Source organism: Lepus europaeus, chromosome 17 (assembly GCF_033115175.1).
Source record: "Lepus europaeus isolate LE1 chromosome 17, mLepTim1.pri, whole genome shotgun sequence".
Lineage (NCBI taxonomy): Eukaryota > Metazoa > Chordata > Mammalia > Lagomorpha > Leporidae > Lepus > Lepus europaeus.
Window position 1 is genome coordinate 288,169 of NC_084843.1, and position 22,723 is coordinate 310,891.

The 22,723-nt window shown below is 67.3% G+C and overlaps 2 protein-coding genes across 2 annotated transcripts in view; both read right to left on the reverse strand.

Moving 5' to 3' along the window:
- Window positions 1–10,416: 10,416 nt before the first annotated feature.
- UTF1 (undifferentiated embryonic cell transcription factor 1) lies at window positions 10,417–11,570 on the reverse strand. Its single transcript, XM_062214020.1, has 2 exons — window positions 11,015–11,570; window positions 10,417–10,931 (listed from the first exon to the last, which is right to left on the reverse strand). Exons 1-2 carry the CDS (start codon window positions 11,568–11,570, stop codon window positions 10,417–10,419), a joined length of 1,071 nt encoding a protein of 356 aa, XP_062070004.1.
- Window positions 11,571–14,434: 2,864 nt separating this feature from the next.
- The window catches only part of KNDC1 (kinase non-catalytic C-lobe domain containing 1), a 34,742-nt gene continuing 26,453 nt past the window's right edge, over window positions 14,435–22,723 (reverse strand). Inside the window, exons 18-30 of the mRNA XM_062215151.1 lie at window positions 22,090–22,183; window positions 21,900–21,997; window positions 21,606–21,826; window positions 20,463–20,576; window positions 19,816–19,963; window positions 19,552–19,731; window positions 18,800–19,006; window positions 18,258–18,340; window positions 17,984–18,134; window positions 16,634–16,756; window positions 16,494–16,553; window positions 15,835–15,992; window positions 14,435–14,666 (exon numbers count right to left, since the gene is read on the reverse strand). Coding sequence (XP_062071135.1) covers window positions 14,435–14,666; window positions 15,835–15,992; window positions 16,494–16,553; window positions 16,634–16,756; window positions 17,984–18,134; window positions 18,258–18,340; window positions 18,800–19,006; window positions 19,552–19,731; window positions 19,816–19,963; window positions 20,463–20,576; window positions 21,606–21,826; window positions 21,900–21,997; window positions 22,090–22,183 — 1,869 coding nt within the window. The remainder of the gene's footprint in view (window positions 14,667–15,834; window positions 15,993–16,493; window positions 16,554–16,633; window positions 16,757–17,983; window positions 18,135–18,257; window positions 18,341–18,799; window positions 19,007–19,551; window positions 19,732–19,815; window positions 19,964–20,462; window positions 20,577–21,605; window positions 21,827–21,899; window positions 21,998–22,089; window positions 22,184–22,723) is intronic.

Consider the following 22,723-nt stretch of genomic DNA (forward strand, 5'->3'; position numbering starts at 1 on the left):
CCCAGCTTCGGGCCACGCCCAGCCTCTGACTAGCCCCCCCAAGCTCACTTGTGCCTGTGGTGGGCCCGGCCCCCACACCTGCTTTCTCGGACGCCGTGTCCCCGAGACCCTCTGGGAAGGAGGTCTTGTTCCTCATTCTCTGGCAGAATCAGCGTGGGGTCCTAATTCCCGATTGCCTGTGTCTGCGGGCCAGGCCCACTCGACAGGTGTGGGCACGGAGGCCGGGAAGCCTCATGCACACCCCCCACGCAGCTGAACACAGCCCACGCCCCCCACACAGCCCACACCCCCCACACCCCCCACACAGCCCATGAAGACCCCACACACACACCCCCCACACAGCCCACACCCCCCCCACAGCCCACACCCCCATACCCCCCATACAGCCCACAAAGACACCCCACACCCAACACCCCCCACACATCCCACGAAGACCCCACACAGCCCACACCCCCCACACAGCCCACACCCCTACACCCCCCACACCCCCATACCCCCCATACAGCCCACAAAGACACCCCACACCCCACACCCCCCACACATCCCACGAAGACCCCACACAGCCCACACCCCCCACACAGCCCACACCCCTACACCCCCCACACCCCCATACCCCCCATACAGCCCACAAAGACACCCCACACCCCCCACACATCCCACGAAGACCCCACACAGCCCACACCCCCCACACAGCCCACACCCCCCACACAGCCCACACCCCTACACCCCCCACACCCCCATACCCCCCATACAGCCCACAAAGACACCCCACACCCCACACACAGCCCACACCCCCCACACATCCCACGAAGACCCCACACAGCCCACACCCCCCACACAGCCCACACCCCCCCACAGCCCACAAAGAGCCCCTCCCCCACACAACACACCTCACACAGCATCGTGAGGAGAGCTGAGCTCCAGGCCTCGTGTCCCTGAGGGGCATCATGGGCAAGACCTGCACTGCCCCTGGGGGACAGCTGGATGGATCCTGGCCCAGGAGAGGGTGAGGGGCAGCTGGGGTTCAGGCTGGGGTGCAGGGCAGGCTGGGGTGCAGGGCTGGGGTGCAGGGCAGTCTGGGGTGTAGGGCTGGGGTGTAGGGCTGTCTGGGGTGTAGGGCTGAGATGCAGGGCAGACTGGGGTGCAGGGCTGGGGTGCAGGGCAGGCTGGGGTGTAGGGCTGGGATGCAGGGCAGACTGGGGTGCAGGGCTGGGGTGCAGGGCAGGCTGGGGTGCAGGGCTGGGGTGCAGGGCAGGCTAGGGTGTAGGGCTGGGGTGCAGGGCAGACTGGGGTGCAGGGCTGGGGTGCAGGGCAGGCTGGGGTGCAGGGCAGGCTGGGGTGCAGGGCTGGGGTGCAGGGCTGGGGTGCAGGGCTGTCTGGGGTGTAGGGCAGGCTAGGGTGTATGGCTGGGGTGCAGGGCAGGCTGGGATGCAGGGCTGGGGTGCAGGGCAGACTGGGGTTCAGGGCTGGGGTGCAGGGCAGTCTGGGGTGTAGGGCTGGGGTGCAGGGCAGGCTGGGGTGCAGGGCTGGGGTGCAGGGCAAGCTGGGGTGCAGGGCTGGGGTGTAGGGCTGGGGTGCAGGGCAGGGCAGGCTGGGGTGCAGGGCTGGGGTGCAGGGTAGGCTGGGGTGCAGGGCAGACTGGGGTGCAGGGCTGGGGTGCAGGGCTGTCTGGGGTGTAGGGCAGGCTAGGGTGTATGGCTGGGGTGCAGGGCAGGCTGGGGTGCAGGGCTGGGGTGCAGGGCAGGCTGGGGTGCAGGGCTGGGGTGCAGGGCAGGCTAGGGTGTAGGGCTGGGGTGCAGGGCAGACTGGGGTGCAGGGCTGGGGTGCAGGGCAGTCTGGGGTGTAGGGCTGGGGTGCAGGGCAGGCTGGGGTGCAGGGCTGGGGTGCAGGGCAAGCTGGGGTACAGGGCCGGGGTGCAGGGCTGGGGTGCAGGGCAGGCTGGGGTGCAGGGCTGGGGTGCAGGGCAGGCTGGGGTGCAGGGCAGTCTGGGGTGCAGGGCTGGGGTGCAGGGCAAGCTGGGGTACAGGGCCGGGGTGCAGGGCTGGGGTGCAGGGCTGGGGTGCAGGGCAGGCTGGGGTGCAGGGCTGGGGTGCAGGGCAGGCTGGGGTGCAGGGCAGTCTGGGGTGCAGGGCTGGGGTGCAGGGCAGAATGAAGCTGAGCCCCTGTGTCGCAGTAGGGCCCAGTCTCACACAGCAGACATGGTGTCCGTGTGTGCGACACAGGAGCACCAGCCACCCTCTGTGGGGACCAGACCCGGGGACACCACCAAGGGTTAACTGTGGCCACCCCGGGGCTGAGCCTGGTCAGGCTCCAAGACAGCTGCAGGGAGCTGCCCAGCCAGGGCGGGGGTGGAGGAGCCGCCTGAAGGCCACTGCTTATCGCAGGGGTCCCGGCTGGCTGCTGAGCGGGTGTGTGAGCCCGGGCTTTGCTGTTGCAGGTTGCAGGCCCAGCCCAGGGCCCCGTGCACCCTGTGGGCTCCTGCTGGGTTGTTCTAGGGCCGTCTGGGGTCCTGGGGGTGGCCTGCTGCAGGCCCCAGGGCCTCAGCACTTGTGGAGGGGAGAGGTTAGTGCCCGCGGTGCCCCTCTGCCTCTGCCTTGCACCCTGGCTGGGCTGGGGCTGCCCTTCCGGGTCCTGGGGCTCTGCTCCTAGGGTCTGGGCTCTGGACGTCTCTCAGCAGAGCAGGTGTCTCCAGTCCTCCCCAAACAGAACCCCAGGAGCTCCCCCCCCAGGCCAGGACAGTTCCCTGCCCCCACCCAGCTCCGGCCCCCTCCCCAGTGCCCAGTCCCGGGCCCTCCCTGGGCCTGGTGTCCTCTCACAGAGGGGAGAGCTGAGTGCTGCCTGGGGTCCAGGCCTCCCCCTCTCCCTCCCTCCCTGTCTCCCCCCACCCCGTCTCTGTCTCTCTCCCCCTATTCCTCCCTCCCTGTCTCTCTCCCTTCCCCCCCCACCTCTGCTTCTCTGCCTGGGAGACAGCCTTGGGGGAGGGGCTGATGTGGGGCAAGGCGGGATACGGGGCTGGGGGCTCTGAAGGGGTCAGTCTCGTCCTGGCACCCTCTCTCCCGCTTCAGTGTTTGGGAGAGTGGGGCCCCTCAGCTGGGATCCTGGGATCCTGGCTCACAGATGCAGGGGAGGGAGCCACCTAGGGCTGAGAGCACGTGCTGTGTGTGTGCGCATGTGCTGTGTGCGTGTGTGTTGTGTGTGCGAGCGTGTATTGTGTGTGGGTGTAAGTGTGTGTTGTGTGTGTGAGCGTGTGTGGTGTGTGGGTATAAGCATGTGTTGTATGTGTGAGCATGTGCTCTGCGTGTGTGTGTGCTGTGTGCTGAACTCTTGGGGCTGCCACCCTCCTCTGTGAGGTGGCTCCCCCAGCAGGAGGTCAGGTCCCACAGGCTTTGGTCCCCACCCCACCTAGTGGAGGAGAGTGTGGCTGGCGGCTCCTGGATGTGCCCACGGATCCTGGCTCTGCAGGGCCATCCCCGACCTGGTGTTGTCCACATGGCCCCGTGGCCCTGGCGGCAGCTTGCAGGGGTCAGAGGGCAGTGCCTGCCCAGGGCCCAGGCTCAGCCCCACCCTGAGGGGCTGCGGCTGACTGGGGGGCCCTGGACGGTCTCCTGGCCTCCCCACACTCCTCCCCCATCAGGTGGGTGAGACATGGACACAGGACATGGGACTCGTGGACAGACGCAGCCCAGCTGGTCCAGGGCACGGGGAAGGGGGCGGTGGTGTCCACCCCAAGCAGCTCAGGCCCTGGAGGGTGGAGGGCAGCACAGGGCTCTGGTGGTGGCAGCCGCCTCGTGTCTGTACCAGGGAGCAGGACCTCCTTGCGGCCTGAGGCTGGGCCCCAGCCCCAGCGGACCCACTGGCCTTCACTGCCCGGCGCGGACTTCCACACTTGCAGGGACAGAGCTGCCCCTCCTGGGATCACCTGCAGGGCGAGGCCGGGTGGGCGCCGTGGGGGCGACACTGAGACCCTTGTCCCCCACAGAGGCACAGGAGCCCTTGCTCCCCAGCCCACCTGCACCTGGCACCTGCAGGGCTGACGTCCCCTGCCTCCAGGGACCATCCCCCTGGGCAGCAGGGTCGCCCACTGACTGGGACTACGAGAGCTCAGCTGCCCTGCCCAGGCCCTGGGCCCAGGGAAGAGATGGGAGCTTCTCTGTCTGCCTGCCTGTCTGTCCATCTGTCTGTCTGTCCATCTGCCTGTCTGCCCATCTGTCTGTCCATCTGTCCATCTGTCTGTCTGTCCATCTGTCTGCCCATCTGTCTGCCTGTCCCCCTGTGCCTGCCTGTCTGGGAGGCTGCTCTGTGTGTTTCTCCGGTCAGCCGTCTCTGAGGAGCCCCCAGTGCTGCAGGATCCTGGGGGGCAGTGCAGCCTCCTAGGCCTGTGCCCGGGCGAGCTCTCAGGCCCCGACTGTCCTGACAGAAGCTGCCAGGGCTGAGGGGGGCAGCCCCCCTGGAGTTGGGGCTGGGAGCTCCATCCCAGGCTTGGGGCCGCCTTGGGGTGCAGAGACACTGCAGGGCTGCCCTGGGCAGGCTGGGGAGGGGCGGCCTCCCTGGGAGCGAGTCCCCGGCACTGCCCCGTGCACCCTGGCCAGTGACGCACGCAGGAAGACAGCAGGAGATAAGCGTCCTGGAGGCGGCCAGCCAGGGCCGGCCCGGCCCAGTTCCCAGGCTGGCAGCCCCGCCGCGTGTGCCCCCCACCCCCCGCCTGCTGCGCTGGCTCTGGTGCTGCTCTGAGCAGGTCTTTGTGCCCCAATGTTGCAGGTGCGGGGGTGGGACGGGGTCCTTGGCACGGAGCAGCCCTCTGACCACACGTGACCGCCGCGGGCCAAGGTCTCCCCTGCGTATAAATGGGGCGTGGGGCCGGCAGCAGCAGAACCCACGGCACCGTGCACACTGAACGCCGCCTGGCTCCAGGCACCGCGGAGCCGGCCGCCCGGAGGCTGGACCCCAGGTGAGGCCGGGCTGGCTGGGTCCCTCCTCACACTCACAGGACGGCAGCGTCTGCTGGCCAGCGGGCCTGGGCCGGCGCAGGACGCAGCAGCAGGAGCAGCCCCGGCCTGTGCGTGGCTCCGTATTCCTATGCATATACTTCTTTGAGGGTCTGGCCTGAAGAGGTGTAGAGCATGGGAAAACGGAGCCACAGCCGCCTCCACCCGCCGGGACCAGGCCGTGCTGCACCGCAGGGCGACGGCGCTGGGTCGGGGGGTGGGCCGGGAGTGGGGCGGCCCCTGCGGGTCGGGGGACAGTGTCGGGGCAGCTACTGGGGAGGCCACCCCTCCCTCCTGGGAAGCTTCCTTTGCAGGCCACAGAGCTGCCCACAGGGACCTGGCTGCGCAGCCGGGGGACGAGGGACGCCGTGGGACACGAAGATGCCGACGTCAATTTGTGCCCGTGCAGCGACTGCTTCCCGCTGACAATAAACAGTTCTTGGGCCGCTCTGCTGTGCTGCTTTTTCCTCTGTGGTCGGGAAGGAGGGGCGGTCCTGGGGACCCCACCACCCCAGGGGACAGATGTGGGAACTGATGACACGGGCCAGGGGGTGGACACAGGTCACTGGGAACCTGCCCCAGCCAGGGGAGCTCCACAAAGGTGGCTGCGAGCGTGGGGGCGCTGCTCCCAGGCCACTGACCCCTCTCAGGCCCTCCTCATCTGACAGCCGTGGGAGTGGGGGTTTCTAGGTGGTAGGGGCCTGGGATCATGGCAGCCCAGTCCCCCAAGGCCTCCTGCTCTGTGGGGGACACACCCCAGACCCCCAGGGGCCAGGGCTGAGGCCTGAGGGCACAGCAAGACACGGCAACCCCATGCCAAAGCGATCACCACAACACACGCGTGTCATAGCTGTGCAGCTTCGCAGGGGCCCCAGGGCCCGGCATGAGGGGAGGGGCAGCCTGGTGGGCTCCAGACCCCCTCTCGCTCCCCTCTTATCCTGCTGGCTGAGGGGTGCAGCCCCTGGGCTGGGACAGAGACCTGGAAAAGCCACAATTCTGGGGACCATGGCTTCCTCGGGCTCCTGGCTGCCCCTGGGCCCCCGCCTTTGCCTGCACTGCAGGTGGAGGTCACCAGGCCGCCCGCCTCTGTGCCGGCCCCGGCTGTGGCGGCAGCACCAGGCCACCTTGGGAGTGCAGGCGTCAGTCCCATCTCAGGGATGGCGGGGGTGGGTCTAGGGATCCCAGCAGGGCAGCAGGGAGTTTCCATTCCCAGGCTGATGAGAGGGGCATCTGGGGCCCAGGCCAGACAAGCCTCAAAGGCGAGCTCCAGGTACCGATGCCCCTGGGGCCAGGTTCCAGGCTCTGATGTCCCAGTGTTGGCCCCGGCCCCTGGGCAGTAATGGGCTGGCACCCGGCTGTGAGGAAGAAGGACCTGGGTGGCCAGTTCTGGGGCTGGCACCTGGGGAGCACAGGGCGGCCCCTCTGCCTTCAGGGCCTTGAGGAAGCCTCTGCCCCCCTCCTGTCCCTGGGCAGAGAAGGGGGAGGGGGCATGGACGTGGCGCTGGAAAGGCAGCCAGGGCCGGCCAGGGCTTGAGCCCGGTAACTTCCTGCGGCCCCGGTGACTTCCTGTCACATCAGACCTGGGCCCCGCCCGGCGGGCCGACTCCAGGGGTCGCCTGGGGCTGCAGTCTGGTTCAGGGCTTGCTGTTTTGTCTCCGTGGTCTCTGACCAAGGACAGTCCCCACTGTTCGCCCAGCCCAGCCCTCAGGGGGCGGGGGCAGCCCGGGTCCCCTGCGAACTGGATGCAGACCCGAGGGCACCAGGCCTGGGGACTCCACGCAGGTCCTGCTGCGTCCACCTGTGGCCGGAGCTGACCCAGGGCCAGAAGGGCCAGGGAACAGAGAGAAGGCAGGCAGTGATCCCAGGCGAGGTACTCGGGACACAGTGGCCACTGTCCCCTGGAGGGTTCATCACCAACTCCACGGCCAACGCTCCAACAGCGCAGGAGCCAAGGCCTGGCTGTGCTTCCTGCCCGGCTCCCCGGCGACCTTCGGGGGGCCACTCGGCTCCTGTGGGGGTGCTGTGCCCACGTTTTAAAGGCACAGTAACTGCACAGTGCAGCTCCGGAACATTCCACACAGCGCTGCAGAGGGCAGCAGCACAGGGCTGGGGGCTAAGCGCCTGAACCCTGACTAGAGTGAGAAGACCCGGCTGTCCTGCCCTTGCAAACGCGAGGGGACAGCGCCCCCTCCTGGGCGGCTCGGGTGCCTGCTGACTACAACTGCTGTTGTCCCCGGCCTTGGGGCCAGTTAACCCAGAGAGCCCAGGCCCTGGGGCAGCTGGGATTGGGGCTGGGGCAGCAGAACTGCAGGACCAACCACAAGTGACTGAGGGGAGGAAACGCCTCCTGGGGAAGACACCAGGGAACACAGGTGTGAGAGACCCCCGCCTGGCGTCCAAACACAAACCCCAAGCACAGCTAACCCAAGGCGTCCCCACCCTCGGGCCCGGGCAGGATGGGGCAGTGGTTGTCCACAGGCCTGGGCGGGGGACTGGACACAGCTAACCCAAGGCGTCCCCACCCTCGGGCCCGGGCAGGATGGGGCAGTGGTTGTCCACGGGCCTGGGCGGGGGACTGGACCCTGGCCAGCGAGGGGAAGGCAGCCATTACCTATCACATCCAAGAGGAACTCCTGGATGCAGATCACAGAAGATGAGGATTTTGGAAACCCTCGGGCCCAGACAGCCAGGAGGCAGGGTGAGAGCTGGCCGGGCAGTCCTGGGTCGAGACGCAGCCAGCAGACCGAGGGCACTGTCCATCAGGGAAGAAAAGAATTCACAGCCTGGCGGTGGGGGCTAGGGACCCTCAGGACAGGGCCAGGGGCTCGAGCACAGCTCCAGAATGGGGTTGCTGGTTGTGGGGACAACACAGGTGACATGGTCAGAGTGAGCCCAGGACAGGCGCTAGCAGTCGGGACGGGGCCACCCAGGAGATGGGCGCACCTGCCACCTTGTCAGCAGAACTCACTGAAGGGGAGTCTCGGGCAGCAGGGTAGGCAGGGGGGTCCTGGCTGCCCCAAATCTGAGCCAGCTTCCTGCTAGTGCATCTGGGGGGCGCAGGGGCCCCTGCACCCACGTGGGAGACCCGGGTGCAGCTCCTGGCCCAGCCCTGGGCTATGTGGCGGCCTCTCCCTCTCCTCTGTCTCTGCCTTCCATAAGTAAAACAAACCTCTAGGAAAAATCTCTCAAATTGATAAGCTGATTATTAAGTTTAACATTTAGATGTTTTTAAAGGATTTATTTATTTATTTGAAAGGCAGAGTTACAGGGGGAGAGAGAGAGAGGTATCTTCCATCTGCTGGTTCACTCCCCAAATGGTCACAAAGGCCAGAGCTGGGCTGATCCAGAGCCAGGAGCTTCTTCTGGGCCACCCACGTGGGTGCAGGGGCCCAAGGACTTAGGGCGTCTTCTATTGCTTTCCCAGGCCATAGCAGAGAGCTGGATTGGAAGAGGAGCAGCAGGGACTCGACCCAGCGCCCATATAGGATGCCAGCACTGTACCTGGATGCCGTAGCTGAAGCCCCTAAGTATTTCTTTTTCTTTTGACAGGCAGAGTTAGACAGTGAGAGAAAGAGAGGTACTTGGGCCATCGTCCACTGCCTTCCTGGGCCACAGCAGAGAGCTGGACTGGAAGAGGGGCAACCTGCGCCCAACCGGGACTAGAACCTGGGGTACCGGCACCGCAGGCGGAGGGAGGATTAGCCAAGTGAGCCTCGGCGTCGGCCCCCTAAGTATTTTCTTACAACCCCTGTGAATACCTGAGCAACCGCTGTTTAGAGGGCGGGGCTGAGCTGGGCCCCGCCCACTGGGCCCCTCCACCCAGCCAGAGTGTGGGAGGGGAAGGGCGGGGCGGGCGCATGCCCGGGCCGAGGGGGTCCGGGACACAGGTGGGGGCTTTCAGCGGACCCGGCTGGTGCCGGAGCCCCTAGGTGGGGAGCGGCAAGGGCAGGGTGTCCGAGGGGGCCCGCAGAGGTGGGGCTGCGGCCACTTGGGAATCTGAGATCAGCGGCTGCTGGAACTGCACACAGTGACCACTGACAGAAGCGCCCCACTGGTGAGGCGTGGGTGGTCGCCTAACCAGCTGCACAAGATGGCGGGCGGGGGTCTGCGCGGACGCGGGAGGCAGCTGCGAGGGCTCAGGTCCTTGGGCCCTGGCCACCACCTGGGACACCCAGAGCGGGCTCCTGGCGCCAGCTGTGGTGGACATCTGGGGAGTGAACCTGTGGACGAGAGACCCGCCCCAGTGAGAGGCCTCCGTTCCCCAGCTCAGGTGCCCAGCGGCAGTGCATGCCGCAAAGATCTGTTTTTTTTTTTTTTTTTTTAATTTATTTGAAAGTAAGTTACAAAGAGAGAATCCTCCATCCGCTAGTTCCCTCCTCAATGGCCAGGGCCAGGCCAGGCAGAAGCCAGGAGCTTCCAATCTCCCACATGGGGGCAGGGGCCCAAGTGGGGCCATACTCCACTGCTTTCCCAGGCCATAGCAGGGAGCGGGATCTGAGGAGCAGCTGGGACTCGAACCAGCGCCCTTACAGGATCCTGGCACTGCAGGTGGAGGCTCCAGCGCTGCGCAGCTCCCGAGGTTTGTGGATTTAATCGGCTGGCCAGAGGGTGCCTGGTGAGCATGGGCACCAGTGCAGGACGGGGGGTCAGCGGAAGGGCCCAGGCATGCCCAGATACCGCGTGGGCAGAAGAGCAGGGGGCTTCTCCTTGGGGTCCGCCCTGGGACTGCAGTTCTTACAGCAGCCCCTCCCCCCAGGGCACCTGAGGTGCCCTCCTCCGTCTGGGGTGGGCTCCAGGAGCCAGGTTGCAGCTACAAAGAATCTTCCAGTTACCGGGCCAGACTCCTCCCCCAACGTCCTGGACCTCCCAGAGCGGGTGTGGGGCTGAGGACATCAGGGCGGGGCCCACACCTGGCCGCAGGCGCTCATCCCCCCCCCCCCAGCAGACCTGTTCTTCCTCAGGCTCGAGGGAAGACCCCCGCCCCGGGCGAGCTGGGTGGCCCGGATGGCGCTGATTTGCAGCCCCAGAGCCCCCATTGTTATTCCCGGGCGCCCTGCGGCAGCAACCCGGTCTCTCCCTGCCCCGCGGGCGGGGTGGGGCCCTGGGCCATTGCTGGGGAAGCTCCCTGGGGGCTAGATCCTCTGCCCGCGGGCTCCCCACCCAGTCCCCCAGGACCTCCACGGTCCACACTGCCCCGGATCGACCTCGGTCAAGGCTCTGGTAGGGCTTCCGGGAGGCCACAGGGCACCGACACCTTCGGACCCCCAGCCCCTCCCCCGGCCCCGGGCATCTGAACCTTGGCCTGATCTTGCGGGCCCCTCCCGCAGGGGGCCACTGCCAGGCGGCTCACGCACAGGATCCAGTCCGAGAAACAATCTTTTTATTGAACACAGCCAGGTCCAGGGCGGGGGAGACGGCGGGGTCCCCAGGCTCACTGGCGGGGCTCGCCCAGGACGCCCCGCTCCGCGGCTGCACTGCCCAGGATGAAGCCCACCGCCAGGGACACGGTCTGGTCGAAGGAGCCGCGCAGCTGCTCCACGTGCTGGTTCAGCGTCAGCAGCTGGTCGCGCAGCGGGCCCAGGATGGCCACGATGTCGCCCAGGTGCCCCAGGGTCTGCAGCAGCGCGGCGTTCAGCGACGGGGCGGCGGCCCGCGGGGGCGTGCGGGGCTGGGGGCTGGCGGGCGGCGAGCCCCGGTCCTCCGGGCCGGGGTCTGGAGCCGGCGGCGAAGACTCGGGTGCGGGCAGGGGCGCGTGGTCCTCGGCGCGGCCGGTTTCGGGCGCGCAGGCGGCGAAGGCCGTCGGGACGCGCGCAGGCGGCGAGTCTGGTGCGAGCGGGGAGTTGGCCGCGCGAGCGGCGTCCGAGGACTTCGGCGGGACCGGGCTGAACCTGAGCGTCCAGGCGGGATCTACGTCCGGGTCGCGGGCGGATGGCTGCGGCGTGGCGCCTGGGAACAGAGCGCGTGGTCGGTTCGGGGACCCCCGCGTGCGCGGGCCCCGGCCCTCGGCCCTCCCCTCGGCCCCCGCCTACCTGGGTCGTCTAGGGCCTGCACGGGCGTGGGTTCTGCGGGGGCCGCGTGGCGGCCGCGCTGGGGGCGCCCGGGGCCGGGGGGTCGGCGGCGGGCCCGCCTGCGCCCGTTGTCCCCCAGCAGCCCCATGAGCTGGCGGATCTGTGCGTCGAAGGGCCCGGGCGGCTGGCCCTGCGCGTCGCGGAGTTTGTCCTTGAGGAATTTGTAGCGGCGGCGGCACTGCGCGGGCGTGCGCCTCACCTGCTGCCGGGCAAGCGCGGCCGACACGCGGCGGTAGGTGGGCAGCGCCTGGCGGCGGTCCAGCAGCAGTGAGCGCCACACGGCCGGCTGCAGCAGCGTCCCCAGGAGCAGCTCCGTCTCCCGCGCGTTCCACGGCGTGCGCTTGGCCGAGCCGGGAGACACGGGCGCCCCGAGCTCCCCCAGCGCGTCCGGCGAGGCGGGCCGTCCGGGCGGCGTCCCCGGGATGTCCGCGGCCGGCCGCGGCTCGGGGTCGGGGCTGGCCGGCGACGGCGGCGCGGGGGGCGCCAGAGGCGGCGGCCGCCGGGGCCGGAGCAGCATCCCGGGGCCGGGCCGGGTCGCGCGGCGATCGGAGCCGCGGCGGGAGAGACGAGGCAGGCACGCCCGGCCGCCTACGCGCTCTGACGCCCAGAGCCGCGTTCCGCCTTCCGAGCGGGGTCTGCGCGACCCTCCCCCCGCCTCTGCGCCCCGCCCCGCCCCGCCCCCTGCGCCGGGCTGGACTCCCGGCGTGCGCTAGCGTCCCGGGCCCCGACTGGGAGAGCAGAGCCCTGCCCGGGCCGGGGTCCGACGGGGAAGCACCTGCAAACCCGTGGAGTTGGTGATTTTTAATTAAATCTCTTGGACCGAGGCGCGGCAGAATGCGCTCTCCTGCGCGGGACCCCTAAGGACCACTCCGTTATTACGCATGTGCCGTGCCCTTTAACCCCTCCGGGCATTGACCTGCGGGACCCCGCCCGTCGTGGGGAGGGCGCTCCCCGACCCCCTAGCGTCTTAATGCGCTCTGGCGTGTTCTCCGCGATGGGAGGGCGCCGGTGCGGGCTATGCCACCTCACAAGAGTGCGGTGTGCAAGGCGTGACTGGCACCTGGGGCTGGCGTCGATGCACAGCCTCGGTGGTGACATGCACGCTGCGGAAATTCGCTCTGCCGCCGAGGCTGCGGGCCGTGCGAAACACGGAGGCTGAGACAGGAGTAGGACAGGGTCCTGAATGCGCAACGGAACAGGGACCCCCACCCCCAGTGGCGCGGGCGCGCCCCTCCCTGCCGGGGTGCCGCGGGGACAGCTAGGGCTTCCCCTGGCAGTGGCCCAGCGCTCCCGCTGCTTGGTGTTGAAACCCCTGGCCGCGGAGCTTCCAGAAGCGCTCTGACTGCGGTACTTGGGCGGAACCAGGGTCTCCTGGCCAGGTGCTCTCTGAGCGTGAAGGCGGGGCGGCCCCCTACCCCAGGATGCAGGTGGCAAGACTGGGCTCTGGGGTGCGCATCCCTTGGAATCCCTGCCGATGTGGTCTAGATGAGATCTGACCCCTGTGGGGGCGGCTCAGAAGGCCGTCAGGGAGAATTGGTGGCCGTCTGGCCTGTCCTGAGATCGGGCCATAGCAGCAGCAGCCGCCGGAAACCTCCCTGACAGGTGGGCAGGGGTAGAACCCTGCTGTGGCCGACAGGAAGGGAGCCTGCAACAGTTTAACTTCATGTAACTGACCTCTTGTTAATCTCCGTATTGTTGGCCAGCCGTGGGGGCCAGGGACTGGCTGCCTGGGTTCCTCGGCGCCTGGGGCACTGTTTCTGAGCAGCTGGGGAGTTGCTCGGCCTACTCCAAGGGGTGAGGGCTGGGAGACGCACTGCTCTCTTCTCCCTGCCCCCTGCACCGTGAATTTGCCGCATGCAAGTGGCTTCACCCAGGGGCTCATCTCCTTGGGTGAGAACTGCACAGGGTGGGGACCTGGGGCAGTGGAGGGCTGTAGGGGCCAGGTCCCCCAAAAACACCGCCGATCAGCAGAGGGCCGTGGAGGAGCCCCCTGCCTGTGTGGCTGAGGACTTGGGGTCTTCCTGATTTTTAAGGTGGGGGTGGCCCTAAGCCGCCCACTCACACAGCCCTTGGGTGTCCCGGCAGACGGACAGGGACTTCCCACTGCGTATACCCCAGGCTTAGCCTGTGCCTACCCATCAGCACCAGAGGGCCAGGTCAGAGTCCTTTCCCGGGTGTGACCAAGCCCATACAGGAGTGTCCCCAACCTGCCTGCTCCTCCAGAGCTGGCCCAGGCTGGGGCAAGGCCACACTGCGGGAAGCCAGGGGCTGGGGGTGGCAGAGTTCAGGGCAGGAGAGTGTGGATTGGTGGCTGGCATGTGTCTCGCTGACCCCTGGGCCATTTGAGGTAATCCCTGGAGCAGCCCGTGAGCTTGGGGCTCCTGATGGGACCTGGCCCTTCCTCGGTGCCATGGGGGTGCAGGTGTAACCAAGGGTGTCACCTGGCCAAGCACCCGCCCCCTTGCACGTTTCACACCAGGACTACAGAACAGGCCCACACACAGTGGTCTGAGAGAGGATTTATTTAAAACCTGGTGTGACATCAGGGCCATGCAGGCGGTGGTGAAGCCAAAAGCCTGGTCCCTCCCCCGTCACGTGGGAAACGCTGACTTGCGCTGGGCACCAGAGGCGGGAGTCAGTCAGCAGGACACAGTCCTCTTACAAAAGCCTGCCCTGTGGGTGCTGTGGGGCTCCGAGCCCCTCCCACACCCCGTGCGTCTGCCCGTCACGCGCCTGCACACCTGCAGGTCAGCGTCCAGTGCTCTGTCCTGCTGGTGCTGGGCTGGGCAGGGCTGGTGCAGGGGCCAGCGAGGGATCTGACCAGGCAAGTCCCTTAAGATCCAGCACACACACGGTGTTGCCTCCATGGCCCTGGAACTCCAATCTGAGCAAACATATGGCACTGGCTGTTTAGAGGCCTTAAGCCTCCTGGAAGGGTCTGGTGCCACAGAGGAAGTGAGGAGGTGGACGGGGTGTGTGTACCTGGGAGCCGCGTGCGGGGACAGGGTGGCGCGGGCTCGTGCATGGCTGCGGCAGGTGGGTCTGGAGCTGCTGTGCACCCGACTCCCTTCCAGCGCAGCAGGGCCCCTGCGCCCTGGGAGCTGCTCCAAGCTGGGGTGCAAGGGGGCGGGGTGGGGCGGGGGAAAGACAGCCTGGCAGGGGCTCCGGGCCTCGTGTGGGTTCAGGGCGTGTGGGTTCAGGGCCAGCCTTTTCTTTCTTTCTTTCTTTCTTTTTTTTTTTGCAGCTCAGTTCACAGCCCTGGGTCGTGGCGGGTGGGGTCACTGGAGAATTGAGTGACAGCCACTTCTTTAAGAGAGCATCCAATGGGTGTGGAGTCCTGTGCGTCCCGGCCCTGCCCCTCCCCACCCGCCCGGTCCTCAGCTACTGGAACGTGGCTTTCATCCTGCGGAGCTTGTCTTGGATCTTCCGTGCGTGCTTCTCGCTGGGCACCGGGAGCGAGTTGGCCTTGCTGTCCGCGGCCAAGAGGGCAACGTCGGCCCCGCTGAAGCGGGCGATCCTGCGCCTCAGGTGGGCCTGCAGCTTGGGGTCGGGGCTGAAGGTGTAGGGGTTCTCCTGGAAGGCGTGCACCTGGCTCACCACCCGAGCTATGCTTCTTCATGGGGGAGAGGAAGGTTAATGTGCACACGGCACCAGCAGCGGCGCCGCCCTGGCGAGCTCCAGCCTTGGGACCACTGAAGCCACACCTTCTCCGGGGGCTGCGTCACCTGCAGGGCCCCAGCTCACTTTTGGCCGCGGCCTGCCCACCCCCAACGCCACACCAAGATGGCCTGGCTCAGGGGGAGCCTGCCAGGGCGCATCCCACAGAGCCGGGCTGAGCTCCCAGCCCCGGTGTGGCAACTGGCAAACTGAGCCAGGGCCATCTCCCTGGACAGCAGGGGCACCTGCTGTGGGCATCGCTGGAAATTCAGAGGAGCCCCCCCAACCCCAACGAGCCCCTTTTGTAGCCAGACTGGCGTCAGGTTTGTTGCAGGACAGAGCTGCACACGCCTGCAGGTGCATAGAAAGGGACGCAGCACGGAGCCCTCGCCTCTCGCCTCACCCTCGCCCCTGCCCCTCGCCCCTCCTCCCCTCCCCACAGTGCCTTAACCCTTTGAGCCCTTGCCTCACCCTCACCCCTGCCCCTCGCCCCTCCTCCCCTCCCAACGTCCCCTCCTGATGGCATGGCCTTAACCCTTTGCTTCCCTTTTTGCCGCAGGGGGCTCTCAGCAGAGCTTGTTCACGCCGTGACTAAGGGGCCTTGCTCTAAGCACAGGGAGCCTCTGGACCTCGCTCCCCAGGCAAGGCCGTGGCCCCAGCAGCCAGCACCTGCTCCTGGGGTGGACGATGGGGAGGAGCTACAGCAGCAGGGAGGAGGCCTGGGGGGAGGCCCTGGGCACCCAGAAGGGCAGGTGGGACACAGCCTGGGCCCAGGGAGAGGCTGGCCCAGCAAGTGCCTCTGTAGGCAGAGCTGAGTGCCAGGGCCCTCTGGTGCTGTCCACTCAGCCCTCCCTGTGTGCTGGGCTCCAGCTGTGCCTGGCAGGGGAAAGGCGCTGAGAGGGAAGAGCAAGGTTCATGTGGTGCCAGGGGGCTGGGCCCGCACTGGCCAGTGCAGGGACGCCTGCATCTCAAAGCAGGGAGGTCCCCTGGGTACCAAGAGTGCGGGGTCCTTGTCTTGGGCCCCAGGAATGGGGGGGTCCTTGCCCGGGGCACCAGGAGTCGGGGGGTCCTTGCCCTGGGTCCCAGGAGTGTGGGGGGGTCCTTGCCCTGGGCCCCCTCCTTACCTGAGCTTGCTCCACCTGTGGGCCCCGTTGGTCATGGTAAAGCCGCCCGTCTCCAGCTGCTGGACGTGCATGGCCAGGAGGCGGGCAGAGGGCAGGGTGGGCTGGGCACGGAAGCGCCGACCCTCCATGAGACACAGGCTGTCACTCTTCAGGAAGACCTGGGGACCCCAGGGCGCGGGCGAGGGAGAGATGGGTCTGGTCAGCACTCGGCCTGGCCAGCCCAGAATGTTTCCCAGTTGCTGACTGGGTCACGCCCAGACACCTACGCTGGCGCCACGCGAGCACCGACAGCTGCCGGGAAGCATCTGCCCTCGCTCAGAACCCACGACTGCCTTCCCAGCGCTGGGCCCCAGAGCAGGGCAGGTGCCTCCCTGCCCCTCCCTCCCACAGAGCCTGGCCCCAGGGGGTCTCTGCACTCCAGGTCAGCGGGGAGGCCACCTCACACAGCACCTCCTGGTCCCTGCTCCCTGGGCCCTGGGCTGGGCTGGGGAGTCGGACTAGCGAGGCCCATGACCCGGCAGGTGGGCACTTTGGCTGGGAGATGTCGGCCTGCGTCATGCACAGTGGTAGGGGTGCCACGAGGCAGGCTGTGCCTCCTGAGCCCCAGGGGTGCAGAGCCCGGTGGGCGCCGGTGCCCGAGATGCGCCAGGCGCCAGTACCTCCACGGCCTTCAGCTCCTCCATGACCTCGGCCATCTTGGCAGGGAGAATTCTCCAGGCCTGAAACAGCAGTGTGGGTGAGATGCCTGGGCCCTGCGGGGGTCCCAGCCCACAGCCTGCCTGCAGCCCGGGGGACGCACAGGGGACTGTCTCACGGCCAGGTGCTCCAGCCCACCCAGAATCTGCATGGCTGTGGCAAAGTTCCTCTGCTCGTAGCAAGATTTCGCAATCAGCAAAAACCTGGACAGCAAGTTCACCTGCAGCTGCAATGAGAATGGCTCCGAGTCCCCAGTCTGCACCGAGCAGAGAGCAGCCGAGACCCGGCCGGGCAGCCCCACAGCCCAGGACTGGGGTCCGCACAGAACAGCCGAGACCCCGTCGGGCAGCCCCACGGCCCAGGACTGGGGCCCGCAGAGAGCAGCCGATACCCCGTCGGGCAGCCCCACTGCCCAGGACTGGGGCCCGCACAGAACAGCCGAGACCCCGTCGGGCAGCCCCACGGCCCAGGACTGGGGCCTAGGGCAGGCAGGGCTGGGGCTGGGGTGGACACAGCTCTCAAGAAGTGGCCTGGGGCTGGGTGGACAACAAAAGGGCAGCGCTCAGGCAGAGGGAGCCTCTGAGAAGAGCTCCAGCTGCACCCTCAGCAGCAGAGTCAGGCCAGGGGCACGGCCACGGCCCCCACCTGCGCCAGGGGCGGGGGCAGAGGGAGCATGGGCCACAGCTGGGTGTCCGTCCTACCCAAGGCCTCTGGGAGCTGGGAGAGCCTGGGATTGGGCCTCATGGAGGGCTGGATCCTGACCTCATCCACGAGCCAAGGACCCACAGCAGGCACCAAGTGGGGAGGCAACAGGGACCCGGGCAGCCATGGAGCTCAAGGAGGGGAGCTGGGGTCCCAGATCCCAGCCTGGGACAGGAGGGGGTCTTGGGATGGGAGCACGTCCGACCCAGCCCTGTGTGACGGTGTGAGTGACTGAGTGCTCGTGGGTGGCCGTGAGTGTGGGTGAGGCTGTGAGTGTGGGGGAGAGGTTGTGAGTGTGGGAGAGAGGCTGTGAGTGTGGCGGAGAGGTTGTGTGAGTGGGTGGCTGTGTGTGGCGGAGAGGCTGTGAGTGTGGCGGAGAGGTTGTGTGAGTGGGTGGCTGTGTGTGGGAGAGAGGCTGTGAGTGTGGCAGAGAGGTTGTGTGAGTGGGTGGCTGTGTGTGGCTGAGAGGCTGTGAGTGTGGGGGAGAGGTTGTGAGTGTGGGAGAGAGGCTGTGAGTGTGGCGGAGAGGTTGTGAGTGTGGGCGGCTGAGTGACTGAGCACCCGTGGGACTGTGTGAGTCGCTGTGTCTGTCAGCGGCTGCGAGTAAAGTGTTGAGTGCACAGCCTAGAACAGGCCCTGGGGGCTGAAGCTGTGGGGAGGGGCGTACACCTACGCTCGGCTTTGCCCGTGGGGGAGCTTCCCATGTCTGGAGACAGCACCGCCCAGCCCCAGGCAGTGCCCCGCACCGGACCTTGGGTGTGTGGCTGGTGGCGATCTCGGCGGCCACCCAGGTGCCCACGTCGTCTGCGTGCCTCAGGAGCTGCAGCAGGTACCTGTCCTGGGGGCAGCTGGACAGAAACAAGCTGCAGGGCTTGGCCGACAGAGGCTCCGAGGCGCTGGCTCTGCAAGGGAGGGTGCCCGGGGTCTGCGAGGCCCAGGCTTCTCCCTTGGGGAGGGTCCCCCAAGGCCTTCCTGCGTGCCTCCCCCCCTCCCCCCCCGGCCTGGGGCAGTGCCGGGACACTCACTTGGGGATGGCTGTGCTTTTGTCCGTGACGCCCAGGGCCCGTGAGTTTAGGAAGTGGACAGGGTGGCATTTTTGAAACAATTCCTGCCCGAGACACAGGAGACCCTCAGGCCACCGTCCCCAAGGGCCTCTGGTCAAGGCAGGGTCTGGGGGACTGGGGTGTTTTGGGGTCATCCCTGCAATCACTGGTCTGAGGGCACCCCCAACCTGAGTTGCTCTGGCCAGGCCTCCCCAGGTGGTTCCCCTGCCCGGCCTGATGTGTGGCTGGGGTGCGGCTCCCCCGACCCTATCCTGCCTGCTGTGTGGCTGGGGTGCACACCCCCGCCTACTGTGTGGCTGGGGTGCAGCCCCCCCACCCTACCCCGCCTGCTGTGTAGCTGGGGTGCGGCTCCCCTGACCCTATCCCGCCTGCTGTGCAGCCCCCCCCCCGCCCTGCCCTGCCTGCTGTGTGGCTGGGGTGCAGACCCCCCCCACTCTCTTGGACTGACCGCCCGTCTGCTCCTCTAGGGAGCAGCACCCAGGACCCTGTGCCTGCGCCCCCACCTGCTGCAGCAGTGTGAGCTGAGTGAACAGCTGGCGGGTGCTGTATTCGGTCAGGAAGTAGGGGCCCTTCTCGCTGGCCTTGCTGTAGGGACCGTAGAAGTCCTCGCAGAAGCAGGGCTTGGGCAGGGCTGAGGCGATGCTGTAGGGGCGGCGCTTGTGCTGGGGCAGTGCCAGCCCATTGCCCCGGGGCAGCCTCCAGGGGAAGCCCTGTGGGGAGCAGGGTGGGGGTGGGGCAGGGGCAGCCTGGCCTCTGTCAGGGCACAACCCCCCCCAGGCTGTCCCAGGCAGCAGCACCCAGCACGACCACCTCCCTGCGGGGGTGGTGATCGGGCTGAGGGAATGGGGAGTGCATGTGTTCACTTGGGTGTGTCTGCACACGTGAGATGAGCATGTCCTACTGCACATGTGTCTGCACGTGTGCATGTATGTGTGACCGTATCTGCACATGCACACCAGTGCATGTGCACATGTCTGTGTGTGTGCACGGCATGTGTATGTGTGATTATCTACACATGCAAGTGTGAGCATGTCCTGTGCATGTCTGCATGTGTCGGTGTGTGGCAGGTGCATGTGTAAGTGGGATCGTATCTGCACATGTGTGCGTGAGCGTGTCCCACTGTACACATGTCTGCATGGCAGGTGCATGTGTATGCGTGACCATGTCTGTGCATGTGCACACCATGTTGTCATGGCTGGGCTTAGGGGACCCCACCCGCCTGTCCAGGAAGGCCCTCCCCTGGGAAGGCCCCCACCTTCCGAGAGATGCCGTCCTCTGAGAGCCTCTTACAGAGGGCATTGAAGGGGCCGGTGTCCTCCTCGGCCTCCTTGGGGTCCTCCAGGTCCATGCCCCGGGGGGCGCCCTCAGCCCGCCGGTCCACGCCCACCTCCAGGAGGCCCAGCAGGTGCTCTGCAGAGCCATCCAGGGGCAGGATCTAGACAGAGGCACGAGGGTCACTGCTGCCTCCTGGGCCTGCCAGGGGCCCAGGTGCTGGGGTGGTGCTGGGCACAGCGGTCACCTTGGAGGAGAGGAAGTCCTGCAGCTGCCGGAGCAGCTCGGTGTTCCTGGTGAAGTCCACGGTGTAGCAGTCCTCCAGCCAGGCCTGCAGCACGCACAGGCTGCGCCTGTAGATCTTGGTGAGGGTGGAGCTGGGGTCCTGGTGGGCCCTGGGGGCAGACGGGCAGGTCTGAGCCTGGGACACTGGGTTGGGGGCAGCCGGTGAGTTCTCCCCTAGATGGAGGCGGTGAGGGGGGCTGGGGAGTACCTGGAGAAGTCCAGAGGAGCCAGGGTGCCCCTGTGCCCCTGCACCCGACTCCTGACCCCAGCCCAAGGAGGCCCAGAGCAGGTGGCTGCACCTTGCACCCTGCTCTGCTCTGGCCTGTGCCAGCCCTGCCAGGACACCCCCGCCCCCACCCAGGTCTGCTTCTCCCCTGCCTTCACCTCCAACTTTGTCCAGCCAGCCTGCCTTGCCTGTCTCAGCGGCTCAGCTCAGAGAGGTGCCTGGGGCCCAGCACAGGTGGTAGGTGCCGTGGGCCCAGCACAGGTAGGAGGTGCCCGGGGCCAGCACAGGTGGGAGGTGCCCTGGGCCCAGCACAGGTAGGAGGTGCCCGGGGCCAGCACAGGTGGGAGGTGCCCGGGGCCAGCACAGGTGGGAGGCTCCGGTACCTGGACAGGGTGCTGCTGATGCGGTCCAGCAGGAAGTGCAGGAAGTCGTGGGGGGTGCAGAAGTAGCGGAAGGTGTAGAGGAACTGCTGCACGTAGCCCTCGAGGAAGGCGTTGCTGGAGGAGGGTGGGCAGGGGGCTGTGAGGTGGACGCTGGCCACCGCTCGCCTGCCCTCAGCCGGTCGTTGGCTGGAGCCAGGGGGGCTTGGCTCTCCGCCTCCAGAGCTTCACAGCTGGCCCTGGCGTCCAGCGCCGCTGTGGACACCAAAATCCGGAGTGCCTAGGCTCATGTCCTTGGGTCCCAGGGACCGACAGCATGGGCAGGGGGACATCAGCGGGAGGCGTCCCCCAGGAACACAGGAGCCGGGTCACTCACCCACTTCCAGGTGGGGGCCAAGGGCCACACAGCTCCTGCAAAGGCCAAGCCCACCAGGCTGGCAGAGCTGGAGAGGCCCCTCCTGAGCGCTCAGTTCCTCTGGGGTGCCATGCTCATGCACACATCATACACATGTGTGCCACAATGCGACATGCCATACGCAAGCCACGCACACAGCAGAGGCCTGGTGCTGAGTGAGCCATTGCTGCACCTGCACAGCAGGTGGGGGGAGGCTGAGACCTGGGTCTGAGGGTCCCCCCCACCGCACCACCAGGGGCAGCTGAGGGGGGGCTGCCCCAGGCGTGGGGCCTCCTGCTGGCTGCCCCTGCTCTGACTGGCGGGTAGCCATGAGGACCCTGGGCAGGGCCGGCAGGGCTGGGGTCCAGGGCCTGTTCTGAGCTCCAGGCTGGGCTGGGTTGATTCCATGCCCCCACCACTCCTCACTGTGCAGAGATAGAGACAGGTGCACCTGTCCATGGTGCACCCTGGAGACCTTGGACATTCACTTCGGAGCACAGCATCCTGTGAGTCAGGCAGGACCCCTCCCCAAGGCCCTGCCCCCTCCCACCTGAGGCCCCGCCCCTTTCGCCCAGTGGCCGGCTGTGTGGCCAGGAGCGCAGCAGCAGGCGGCAGCTCCCACAAGTCGGCTTCAGCCTCCATGAGACGTTTTCCTCAGTGGAAATCCCCACCGTGGAGGGGCTCCGTTCCCTCCTCACCCTGGAGGCCACTCTTTGCTCTCAGAAGGGTGGGAGTGGGGGCCCCGGGCGCACCTGGAGTACAGGTAGGCCATGAGCCCCAGGGGCGTGCCGGCCTGCAGGACGCGGGCTGCCTTCTGCCGGCCGCCGCCCGGCTGCTTGTTGACGTTGTAGAAGATGAGGGAGGAGGACTCGTCCAGGGGGCTGAAGTCCAGCGTGTCCCCCGGGGCGGCCGCGATGTTCACGATGGCCGGCAGGGCGCAGGGCTCCAGGCCCCAGCGCTCGGCGTACAGGACCTGGGGTGGGGGAGTGGTCAGGGCTGCCGGTGACCCGCGGGCCCCCCGCGGGCCCCGCGCGGCGGCCACTTGCCTGCAGGTATTTCTTGACCAGGCCCAGCAGCTGCACCTTGGCTCGCATTTCCTCCAGCTGCCCTCTCAGCTTGGACAGCATGGACCTCACCTCGGAGCCTGTGGGGCGGAGCCGAGTCGGCGCCCAGCCAGGCCGCCCGCCGCCCACCGCCCACCAGCGACCGTGGCGCCCCCGGCCACGCACGTGCTACCTTTGCTGCGCTTCTCCTTCTGTGAGAGCTTCTGGTAGAACTTGAGGGTCTTCCGGTAGTTTCTTTTCTCTATCAGGAGCTGCTGGTCAAGCTCCTAGGGAGGAAGCCCAGGGCGACCTCAGAGCAGCAGACACTGGCCAGGCGCGTCCACCCAGGATGGGGACCTGGGACCCTGTCAGCATGTGGGGACTCGTGCCGGGTGGGGGCCTCAGGACCCAGGCCCACTTTGAAATAGGCGGAGCCTGGTGGGATCAGCCCATCTGCTGTCCCTGGAAGACGCCAGGCCCCGGCAGTCCCCCGAGGGCATGGTGAGGGCTGCATGTAGGATCTCCAGGTGCAGGTCTGTCCACACCTCCGGAGGTCCAGCCCCACCCCCGGGACCAGTTCCCGCTCACTGGAGAGTTCCTGGACACCAAGTCCAACTCAGGAGGTATGGAGACCAGGGCCAGCCCCACATGGCTCTGGACTCCCTGGTCTGGGTGGGTGGGGGGGTGAGCACCGGCAGGGCCTGGCAGAGATGGAGGCCACTCAGCAAGCTAAGCCACCTCCACCCTGGCCACAGTGCTGCTGCCCCCACAGCCACAGGGGTGAACACCTGGGACCCCAGCTCAGTCAGCCCCTGGGTGGGAGCCAT

What these genes read in the sequence shown, in the direction of transcription:
- UTF1 (XM_062214020.1), bottom strand. Translation starts at nt 11,570, where the DNA reads ATGCTGCTCCGGCCCCGGCGGCCGCCGCCTCTGGCGCCCCCCGCGCCG. An exon ending in GCAGGCCCTAGACGACCCAG is followed by an intron (nt 10,932 to 11,014) that starts GTAGGCGGGGGC and finishes CTCTGTTCCCAG; the next exon opens with GCGCCACGCCGCAGCCATCC.